Source organism: Triturus cristatus, chromosome 2_1, assembly GCF_964204655.1.
Source record: "Triturus cristatus chromosome 2_1, aTriCri1.1, whole genome shotgun sequence".
In the NCBI taxonomy this organism is placed as follows: Eukaryota; Metazoa; Chordata; class Amphibia; order Caudata; family Salamandridae; genus Triturus; species Triturus cristatus.
Genome location: NC_140581.1, coordinates 256,271,982 through 256,283,987, shown reverse-complemented (window position 1 = coordinate 256,283,987; position 12,006 = coordinate 256,271,982). Strand labels below are relative to the sequence as shown.

Here is a 12,006-nt window from a genome sequence, read left to right as displayed (position 1 = left end):
TATAGCAGCACCCTCCAAAAAGCGGTGGGTAACCAGTGGACGTTGCAGTTGTTTGAAAAAGTGTACGTAGCATCGCTTGTCCTACATTAGCTTATTTGTGTGCTACGACATCCACACAAAAGTACTTGGTAAATGTGTGTAGAATAGACCATGTAGTTGCGTTACAACAGTCAGTTGCGGGAATGTTGCCTAGAAAGAAAGACATAGATACCCCCAATTTACGTGTAGAGTGTGCTCTAGAGGGTATAGACAAAGTCCTTTTGGCTTTGAGATAGCATGTCTGGATAGATTTAACGATCCATCTAGAAACGCCAGATTTTTAAATGGGTTTCTCTTTATGAGGGGGAGCAAACGCAGCAAAAAGTTTTTTGTTTTGCAAAAATCTTTTGTCCTGTCATTATAATACATTTTAGATCTTTCAACATCTAGTGTATGAGGAGCTCTTTCTGCTACAGAATCTGGTTGAGGAAAAAAACCAGGGAGCTCAACACATTGGTTAATGTGGAAAGGGGATACTACCTTTGGAAGGAATTTTGGACTAGTACAAAAAACCACCCTATCCCTATGAAGCCGGAAGAAAGGTTCTTCTAAAGTTAGTGCCTGAAGCTCACCAACACGCCTAAGTGAGGTTATAGCATTTAAGAAAGCAACCTTCCAAGAAAGATAATTGAGGAGGCAATTATGTAATGGTTCAAAGGGTGGACCCATAAGTCGTGTAAGAACAATATTGAGATTCCAAGCAGGTGCAGGTGGGACCTTTGGAGGTATCACTCTTTTAAGGCCTTCCATGAAAGCCTTTATAGCTGGCACTCTGAAAACGATAACTGGTGTCTATTTTGAAGATAGGCAGCCACTGCAGCAAGATTTAGATGTATGGAAGTGTAAGCAAGGCCTGAGCGATGTAAATGCAAGAGGTAACAAATAATGTTTTGTATAGATGCATAGAGTGGATCAATCTTTTGGTTATTACAATAAACAACAAATCTTTTCCATTTAGCTGCATAGCAAGCTCTAGTAGTACGTTTACTTGCCTCGCAGAAAGGTTTAGATATCTGAACTCTGTGACTTTAGGAGCCAAATCACTAGGTTTAGCTCCTTCGGGTTTGGGTGTCTGAATTTACCATGGTTCGGAGTCCGAAGGTTTGGGTTGAGGTGAAGCTTCCCGTGTGGAACTACTGAAAGTTCTAGTAGTGTGGTGAACCATGGTTGACGAGCCCATGTGGGAATTACCAGAATGAGGGTGAGAGACATTGTCCTGAGCTTCCGAACCAGAAATGGAAGAAGAGGGAGAGGCGGAAAAGCGTAGGAAAATATTCCTGCCCAATTCATCCATAGGGCATTGTCTTTGGGTAGAGGGTGTGAGAATTTGGAGATGAAGTTTGGGCATTTTGCGTTCTCTGCTGTCGCAAAGGGGTCTATTTGTGGAAACCCCTACTTGTGGAAGTATGGGAGGAGGACTTGCGGTGGAGCTTCTACTCGTGGACATCTGTAAAGAGTGTGTCACCCCCTGTTTTTGTACATAGTACATGGCTGTCATATTTTCCGCCCGGACTAGGGCAACCTTGCCTATTAGGTGAGGTAGAAACGCTTTCAGTGATAGGTGAACAGCTTCAAGCTCTAGGTAGTTGATGTGGATATTTTGGTGTCTGGTGTCCCAAAGGTCCTGAACTGATATGCTGTAGGTGAGCACCCCAGCCTGCGATGGATGCATCTGCTGTTTAACAGGAACAGGGTAGATGAACGTACACCCTTTTAACAGGTTTTGTGAGTTCAACCACTGCTGAGAACGATGAGTGCGGTTGTCAACTAACACTGGGTGGCGTAGTTGGCCCAGAGATTGAGTCCACTGTTGTACTAAACATTCCTGTAGAGGGGGGATGTTTAGTCTTGCATGAGGTACTATGGCAACACATGATGCCATCATCCCTAGAAAACGTATGAAAGTTTTGACTGTTAAATACTGACTGGTTAAAATTGTGGTAGCAGTGTTTGAAAATTCTGGCTGTATTTGGATAGGCTAGACCTGTTCGAGTGTTGGGCATAGCTCCTAAACATAGTTGCAGTTGTGAGGGTTGAAGATGGAATTTTTTTGCATTGTTTGGAAATGCCACCTGATGTGAAAGATTTATGGTAGTTTGAGTGTGTTGTTGACACAATGGTGTGTGTTGGCTTAGATAAGCCAATCGTCTAGATATAGTAAGAGATGAATTTATTGTCTTCTTAGATGGGCTGCTACCACTGCTAAGCATTTGGTGAACGCTCTGGGTAAACCCCTGGCCCTTTATATTGTATTGGAACTGGCTATATAGCACCTTTAATTAATAGAGCTTGTACTTCCTGTTTGAGCAGTTGTTGATGTTACAGAGAAAGCCTGCGTGTGCAAGGTGGAATATTGGGAGGGTTGCTAGTGAGCTCCATGCAATAACCATGTTGGATAATTTTCCAACACCTATTTGTCTGACGTTATTAATTGCAAAGTGGCAAGAAACTGCTGTAGTCGACCCCACCAGGTGTTGGATGATTGGGGGCTGATTATGGAGTCACTGTTTGTTTCCAGATGGGATTTATGGGCTGGTGTGCCTGTACCTCGACCTTTAGAGTTGTTACCCCTACAGTTGCTCCTGTAAAACCCTTTGGATGGATACGACTGAGCTTTTGTCCTGTATGAGGATGTGGAGCCTTCAGTAGAAGCGGTCTTTGAACCTCATCTTCTCTAAGACATCATCCACTTCTGTGCCTTTGTAGGAGGACACTGGTATTAATCCCTTTGGCAGCTTTATCAGCAGCATCTAGTGCACACCTGATGGAGGAGATGGCAATTAATTTTCCCTCCTGCACCAACTCCTGGCCCATTTTCTTATGCTCCTCTGGGAGATACTGTAGTAATTTTTCCATCTCAACCCAGTGAGCTCTGCTGTATCTGGCAAGTAAACCCTGTGTATTGGTTATTCGCCAATGATTGGCCGATTGTGCAGCAACTCTTTTGCCTAAGGCATCTAAGAGTTTTGAATCCTTATCAGGTGTTAGTGCATCACCTGTGAATTGTGAGTCTGCTCTTATACTAACATTAGACACAACTAATAAGTCTGGTGGAAGGTGACCTCTAATAAAAATTGCTTGCATGACAACCACGCTTTCCTTTCCCATGCGTTTAACAAAGTGGTAGGAACAACGAATGCGTCTGAACTATGTATTCCATTTACAACTCCAGTCGTTACAACGACATGCCTTGGGGGTGATGGGGGGCTGGACTTTGGAAAAGTATAATTTACTATTCCAACTCCAGTCCCCGCAAAAGTAGGGAAAGCGTTAGACTTTAAAGTCCAATGCCACTTTACCTAGTGCATGTCGTTGTAATGACTTGCGTTGTAAATGGAATGCATGGTTCAGGTGTACTCATTGTTCTGCCTGCGTTGCAAAGGCAACGCCTTGTTAGACGGTCGTGGTATTTGTGGTTTCCTATACAAATTGAGTCAGATGGTGGTGGTTTATAGTTTTTGTCAACCCTAGGTGTAATAATGAGAGCACGTGCACATTCTTTAAAAATATCGTCTACATGGCGCATCATACCTTTTATCATGGGAAAAGACTGGGATGTTCTGTATGTATTCCCTAATTTTTCAAATACAAAGTCTTCTTCTAAGGCTTCTTTGTGTAAAGTGACCCCATGATATGCAGCTGCTCTAGCTAGAAGCTCCTGGTATGAGGTGTTATCATCTGGAGGGGATGGTATGGCAGAATAAAGATCAGGATCTGAGGCTTGCGGAGGATCTATATCATAATCTACCACCCACCAGTACCAGGCCAACAATGGGATTACAGGCTTGTGTCTACAGGTCATCAGCTGATCTTGATGTAATCTTCGGTCCAGGATGGCCCCGATCTGTTGAGAAATGTGAGCTGCCCACATCTGATCCCGACCTGAGAGGCGCCAATCCTGGAGGAGGACGACAGTGTTCATGCTATGGAGGGATGCTTCCGCCATCGCCGGTGTGTGCTCATCTGCTGCCTGGTTCTTGGTGGTCCCTGTTCCCGGGGGCTACCACCTTCGTTTGGGTTCCAGCAGGCTTCATTGGGTCGCTCTGGGGACATAGCTTTCAGCAGATCCTTCTTTTGAGGCCACATCCAGGCAACTTCTGGTGATTGAAAAATGTGTCCCCATCAACAAAACACAAATTAGCGGGGAATAAAAGCGCATATTTAATGTTCAGGTCCTGGAGATGCTGTTTAACGCTCAAGAACGATCCTCGTCGTTACATAGTGAAGTCTGGGTATGCCGATATCTGAGCCTTTTCATAGGACCACAGTAGGGAAGTATTGCAGGAGCAGGTCGCGGTCACTGTAATTAAGGAGACATGTTATAATGGGACGCGGGGGACTACTGGGATAGGGGACCGGCCTGAAGTAAGGTGTGCCCTTTCAATCGAGAAAAAGTTTGGGGCCTTGCCTTTAAGGGCAGTCCGTACGAACCAGTCCCCAAAGAATAAGTACATGTTGGGGCCCTCCGAGCATTCCAGAAACCCCATCAGGCAGATGTTGTTAGGTCTAGACCTGCCCTCAGCTTCTTCCACCCTACAGTGCAGGATGGCCACCTCCGACTCCACCCTTGTCAGACGTTCCTGCAGGTCTTTGTTTGAGGGGCATCAGGCTGTCGATACAGATTCGGTTTCTCCCACGTGCTCCAATATCTTGTGATGATCATCGTGTAGTAAGTTGACCTCTATTGAGATTGAATGAATGAGAGTCTCAAGGGAGGTTTTAGTGTCAAGGATGGCCTGGAGTACTTTATCAAACTATGCAGAGTGCGTCTGGAGGGTCTTTTCCATGTGTTGTAGGCTGTTGAGGATCTTGTCCTGTTGGGCCTCCATACATGATGCAGCAGCAGTATCACTGGGATCAAGGAGGCGAGCGTCCTTGGTAATGGGAGGGGGAGCCAGCCGAGGCAGACTTTTGCAATAGTCCAAGCAGAGGAGGGAACAGATGGCCCTACGCAGCATGTATATTCCAGTGGCTGGCTATGCCAGCAGCCGCGGGTACACACCTCCTGCAAATAACAACTCGAGAGCAGCGCGGACTCCCAAATCAGTGCTCAGGCCATGAGCACGGCTGCTGGAAGGGGTATGGGACTCACCAGGTGCTAGCAGAATCCACAGGCTATGGGCGTCAGGGACCACCGGACGTCCCATGGAAATCCAGGCCACAGTGCAGAGATGGTATCCTGGAGAGTGTCTGCAGCCGCCAGATAGGCTGCACCAGTCCCCAGCGCCGTCCGGGGTGGGGGGAGTGCAGAAGGATTTTTAGTATTCGGCCACTAAGTGGGGGCAGCCGCAGACTTGAGCCTTCACCCTTCATGCACCCCCACCAGTCCTCCCAAGCACCAGGCTACAGCTCCGCGGGTGTCCCCAGCAGGCCGACTGGTACAGGGCGGGCCGGGATTCGGTTCAAGAATGGCAGCGTCTCATTCCCGCAGGCAAGGGGCACCACATCGGGCCACCTTGAGGCAACCACTTTATCCACCAGTGGAGAGGAGGAGTGTAGAAGGTAAATGAGGAGGATGAATGCCAGATAATCTGCGGGCCCACTCCGGAGCTCCTGGTTACAGTTCTAGCATCGTCGCCATCTTGGCCACGCCCCCAAATACAATCTATTTGACCATTTTTTTTATGACCGTTTTTTTTATCACGTTCTTAACTTAATTACCAAAGGTAACACTTTTATAAAAGCTTTGGAGAAGAATGCCCATTGGTTTGATGCAGCTGCTCCTCTAAAAAGCTTTATGTTCTCAAAATAGTAAGCCAGAAATTAATAGAAGATAAACGGGGTTGGTCAATTTTGAGAGAGATGCTTTGTGGTCTTTATAGGTAAGTTGTGCATAATGTAAGTACATTCTATTAGGAGGAATGATAACAGTGTTACCAAAGCTGAATCCTTAAAACTATCCCTAAAATCATCTTGATAGTTCTTTCGAGAAAACTTTTCCAGATTATAAAAGACTTGATATTTAAAATACATCATTTTAAAATAATTTTCCATGAAACTTCTCTGATGGTGAACCCTCTAACTTCTTGTTGCAACTGCATTTCTAAAAGACATCTTGATTAACAAAAAAGTATTTCATCTTCATATTCATCCTTTGTAAACACCTAAAGTTCTTTTGTTATTAGTGCTCTAAAAAATGGCATCACTTTGCAAGGCAGTCTTTTCAATTCTAAAGGTAAAAATACACAGGGCCTCAACCACAAACGTTCTGCACACCTGTATTGGGCTTAGATGCACATAAAAGTTCTGAAAATGCATGAATCTACTGCATGTACTGGTGTAGGGCTCTCTGCTTCATAAGTAATCTTAGTAATCTTCGTGAGTAGGTGCAGGAGAGGAGATGGGTATGCATGCAGACTTCCTAAATCATAGGTGCATGTCCATGATTCTAAAATTCCACACTATCTGCAAAATGCTACTGAATTGGACCCATTAAGCTTAACCTGACAAGAATGACCTTTCACGCCAGTTTAAGCAGGCTAGCACTTACCAAATGACTAGTGTTCCTGCCCCACTACTAGAGAGGCCAGGCGCATTTATTATGAGCACCGCGTTCCTTCATCAGCCTTAAAACCCATGAATGCTTGAAAGACTCCTTGCACAGTAACTACAGTAAATCGTTCTTTTATGTAGCCGCACTTGAAACTGGGCACTTCTACATTGCCCAATGAATGATAATGAATGGGAAAGAGCCAGGCAAATGAGGCAGGTGTTGCACGGGGGGGTGGGGGGTGCACAGTTTGGGAACTTAAGGGAAGTAAAATAGACAAGTGCACTGTACAGAGGCAGCTGTAATTACAATCAACACGATAACGTGCACATTATGCAGCATAATTGAAGATCCAGGCACCAAACATACAGCACTTAACTGTATGGTTAGGCTTACAAAGAAGCCATGGCACGCCTAAACAGACAGAAAAAAAGACGTTTGTGTTAAGAGGAGGAGCAAACGTAAATATATATACAGAAGCATCACGCATACAATTAAAAAACAGTTCAGACTTCTGTACATTTTCGAAGAAACTGAAAACGTACAATAAACAGAAAATGATTTGCTCTTTAGAAGGTTATCCGAAGAATGGTACACACCTGCAGTGTGTGTTGTAGCTCCTTGTTGCGTAACGTAAGGGAAGCGATTTTTGATTGTAGCAGTGAAATCACGTCTTGCTGCTCGACCTCTGCACTTATATCCAGTAAACTGTCAACCACTTAAAAATAATATATATATAAATGATTTCAAATGCGCCCATCAAGTTTGCAAGCTTCATTACAACTGTAAAATGCAAGTGTAACCATTATAATATGATTGGGCGGTTCATGAATCAAATCCCTAAAAGCACACTTTCTAGGAGCATTATTTTCACGAGCGATATTTTGTATAGTTGCGTTGGCTACATTTGTATAGCTCAAGAATTGAATGCTACGCCCCAAACACCAATTTGCCTCTCATTTCAGAATTATGGGCATGTTTTGGGACTGCAGTTTAACAATGTAATTCTTCATTTTACAGGTAGCCAAAACATTTCCTGTTTACAGGGAAAATAATAAAAATCTAAGAATTTGACATCATGCAGTGGATGTCAAGCAGAAGGATAAGCTTATATAGAGTTTCGGATGGTACATCAATGCATAGCAAAGGTGCATGGGAATAAGTTGACAGGAGAGATCACAAGGGGAAAGAATGGCACAGGTGAAAAACAGCTGTCGATAGTATTTAACGAAATGCATGTAGTCAGATGTGTGATGAATGGTTACACAGAACCCAAAGTCTAGTGGAACTTTTCTAAACTTCTTATAATTATACAGAAAGGTTTTCACTGATTTACTTTACCTGCACTGTCGCTCATCCGATCCTTTTCTTGTGGGTTGTCTTCCTGCAAACACAAACACAGAATTAAAATGTCACAGGAATTGGTGTCCCGGGCGTTTAATTGTTATTAAAACATTGTTTGCTTCTTTTAACGCCTGAAGTCCATTGACCAGACCTCTTCATAACAGTTTGTGTTGTGAACAGCAGGTAAGAAAGTTTACAGTGGAAGAGGAGATGCAAAAACCACCCCACAAACTCCTCCCACTTCCTAATGGATACACATTTATCTGATTTAAAGTGGTTGACCTACGTGGACATGCTCAGGTTTGCTCCATCTGACATACTCCTTGGCATTTCAGTTAATCTTTAGTGCTCTTTCAACCAAGAATCAAAGTTCCAAACTTTGAAAGTGCTGCATGGGTTGGTCATACTCCTATTCTGATATTTAGCAGGAGTAAATCAACAGTTAAGTAAAATGCTTGGCAATTCCCACAATGTCTGGATTCAGGGGAGCTTCCTATCTCTTTGCCGGTTACCTTGAAGAACCAGTTTTTCACTCCCAATTCTAACATCAAATGTCTGGAAAACTAGAAGCCAGAAACTATGGTTGCTACTTCATCTTTGTGACTCACCTAAATTGAACTTAGGCGAGCAAAACGTTTTGTGAATATGGCCCCTTAGGTACAAACACCAAAATCCTTTGTTGCAAGTCACTGATGGCCAGCTTCTCGGTCTGTCATTCCTGCATCATGTACCATCACAGACCCGGCTCTCACCACTTTTGCACCAATAATTCTCACTTTAAGCCTAAATCAGGACCACCACACAACATACACACAAGCAAAGGTATCATAAACATGTAAGTACCTTCAGTATCTGTTCTGGGAAGAAAGCCTCGCCTTTACCAGACGTGGGGGTCGAAGTTGTAGATTGAGGGGAGGATAAATCACCCATCTAAAAAAAACACATGTACAGTTCAAGAATATTGAAGTATTGATATCAATTTATCAACACCATCAGAAGCTGTTCTGAAAATAAATTAGCAGGTAGTGCCTCATAATACACGGACCGGTCGTCTTATTTTAAAAGGAGGCAGTGCGTACATAAAAAAGGCAACTGGCAACCTCGTCCTGCAGTCACTTGAAAGTCTGAACATCTATAAAAAACATTATGCGAAGAACCAAGAGTATTTAAAGGCATGACTTCATGTAAATATATCTGTGAAGTGGCAGGGCCACTTTAGGGAATGACAGGTCCGTGCAGCCTGTGTGGTAGCTTAAACTAACAGACTGTCCAAAATCGCTGGCGTATCAACAGTACGCTTCTCAGGCGGTGTGATAAGTTAAACTAACCGGTTGTCCAAGATGGCTGCCGTATTGACAGTACACTTCTCAGATGCGCAGGCTAGCTTTTGTAAAGTCGCTGAATCTCCAAGACTAGATGTCATCTTTACACAAAGTTTCCTGTATATCACTCCACCCCACCTACTGTAATAGTGCATGTTAAATATTTTCTTTACCTGCAATGGACTGATAGGAGGAGGAGGCGCTTTGCGTTTTTTGGGTGTCGTACTTCTTTCAGAACTCAATTTAAGGACTTGGTCATGCTGTAAGTTTCATAGGCCAGAAAATGGAAGGATGTTAGTGGTGTTAGTGAAGAATGAGAAAGATATTTATAAATATATTACAATAAAACAAAGAGACTATCCGAACAGTGCATGCTTTTACTACGCAGCTTTCGAGAACCAACAGGTTTACTAACCTAAAACAAGTGGTTAAAGGACTATTTACTAGGCAGTAAACCATGCATCAACTTACACAGAAAATAACATCAGACAAGAGCAAAATTATGTCTAAGGTCCCCCAATGTATTAAGCTATGCTACAAGTTCTTGAACCCTTGCAGAATTCTGATTGTACATCCTATGGTGAGCCTCATCAATAAGAGATCAATAATTATATACTCTGTGACTTGCCAGAAATTTCATAAAGTGATAGCGATGAGATTTCTATGATGAATTAGATACACAACAAAATCACGATGCTGAAATTCAACTATGACGAATTACTCAGATTGTGAAATTTTCCATCATGGACATAAAAAACACAATTCAATCCGGACTATAACAGGTAAGCAGTTTGGTGAGCAGGAACCATGAACACTTAATGGCAAGGTAAATATTTCACAGCACAATGTTGCACAGGTCACCTTTCTATTTTGGAAGCCCAAGTAGTTAGTAGGACATGAGATTTGAAGGTGAAGAGCAACAGTCCCTTTTCTATAGCCAGGAAGGAGCATTGAAAAGAGGACTTTCTGGGCACGTGCAGAGCGATAGGATGCGACTCCGGTTCTATAGGGAAAATGGGATGCAGTGGTGGATCTCGTGTTTGAAGATGCCATACAAGGTACAGAGGAAGCGTTGGAGAATGGGACTTAGAAGAAAATGGGGAGATATTCATCTGTTACATCGTACATAAACCAAATAAAAAACAAATCAAAAGTAATGAGTCACAATCTGCTTCCATCATTATGGCTCTTGTCAAAAGTAGTTTGGCTCAACAGCATTGAAGCTCTAAAGATGCTCAGGGACAAAAACAATACTGATCAACAATTGTCAGACATCAGTGGGACCTAGAATGCAACTCAGAATCCTAATTTAAGGCTTAATAAAATGTACTCTGTGATTCTTACTGTTCTTCTTACCAGAACTCTAAATATGTTCTGAGAAATCTAGTTCTAAATTAATTCAGATTAATCATTCAGCTGCATGTAAATAGTCATCTTTACAACAATACTCTTCCTTAGAACTGCCAATTGGTGACAGATATCCCGGCCGCCGAAATAGAAATCCCATAGAATACAATGATGGATTTATATTTCGGGGGCGGGATATCCGCCACTGTTGTGACGGAGTAACCCGTCCGCCGAAATCTAATTCAGGCCCTTTGTTTTGTTCTTATAGGTCATTTAAGTTCCTCTTGCAAATTGTTTCCAATTAAAGCACTCATACACGCCAACTCATGATCAGTTCTACCAACCACTTTAAGATTAAGAAGGTTATTAATTTTCCTATAGATTACAATATAATCTTTGTCTTGGGTCAGCTAAAGTAAAGAAAGGAATATGCTACTTACCAGTATGCATCTGTTCTTGGCATGTAGAGCTGCAGATCTACACACTGTGCATAGATCGCCATCTGGTGTTGGGCTCAGATGTTGCAGTTGTTTTTCTCTTGGAAAGTCTTTGGAAGTCACGAGGTATATGACTCCTCCTTTGGATCGTATTGCGCATGGGCTTCGGCTCCATCCTCAGATTGTTTTTCGCCAGCGAGGAAATGATGGAGATTTGTAAGAAACAGGAAAGATGCCCATGTGTGCTGTATCTAAATAAGATAAAACTGAAACAGATAAAGGTAGCCGGGGAGGCGGGTGGGCGTGTGTAGATCTGCAGCTCTACATGCCATGAACAGATGCATACTGGTAAGTAGCATATTCCGTTCGAGGCATATGAGCTGCAGATTACACACTGTGCATAGGTTATATAGCAGTACTCGCTCCTAGCGGCGACCACCAGCATCTGTTGCAGTTGTTTGAAACAATGTTTTGAGGACAGCCTGGCCCACAGTAGCTTGTTGCTTAGTTTGCACGTCTACACAATAGTGTTTAGTGAAAGTGTGCAGTGTAGACCATGTAGCTGCTTTGCAGATATCATCTAAGGGGATGTTCCCTAAAAATGCCATGGAAGCCCCTATCTTACGTGTAGAGTGGGCTTTAGGGGGAACAGATAGCGATCGTTTTGCTTTGTGGTAGCAAATCTGTATGCATTTAACAATCCACCTAGCTATCCCAGATTTGGAGATGGGGTTGCCTTTATGTGGTGGTGAGAAAGACACGAATAGTTGTTTGGTCTTACGAAAAGGTTGTGTTCTCTCGATGTAGTAGAGGAAAGCTCTTTTGACATCTAGGGTGTGTAGAGCTCTTTCTGCAATGGTTTGTGGCTGCGAGAAGAATACGGGCAGTTCCACAGATTGATTGAGATGAAAGGGAGAAATGACTTTAGGAAGGAATTTTGGATTAGTGCGGAGAACAACCGTATTATGATGCATTTGCAGAAAGGGTTCTTGAATGGTGAGTGCTTATATCTCACTGACCCTTCGGA

The 12,006-nt window shown here is 43.2% G+C and overlaps 1 protein-coding gene across 5 annotated transcripts in view; it reads right to left on the bottom strand.

The window, feature by feature from the left end:
• The window catches only part of RAI14 (retinoic acid induced 14), a 486,624-nt gene that overhangs the window by 35,373 nt on the left and 439,245 nt on the right, over window positions 1–12,006 (bottom strand). For 4 of the 5 annotated variants that reach the window (XM_085630935.1, XM_085630928.1, XM_085630943.1 and 1 more), the window contains 4 exons: window positions 9,369–9,455; window positions 8,717–8,803; window positions 7,871–7,913; window positions 7,129–7,247 (listed from right to left, as the gene is read on the bottom strand). In XM_085630935.1, coding sequence (XP_085487061.1) covers window positions 7,129–7,247; window positions 7,871–7,913; window positions 8,717–8,803; window positions 9,369–9,455 — 336 coding nt within the window. The remainder of the gene's footprint in view (window positions 1–7,128; window positions 7,248–7,870; window positions 7,914–8,716; window positions 8,804–9,368; window positions 9,456–12,006) is intronic. The other variant, XM_085630947.1, reaches the window with a different exon arrangement.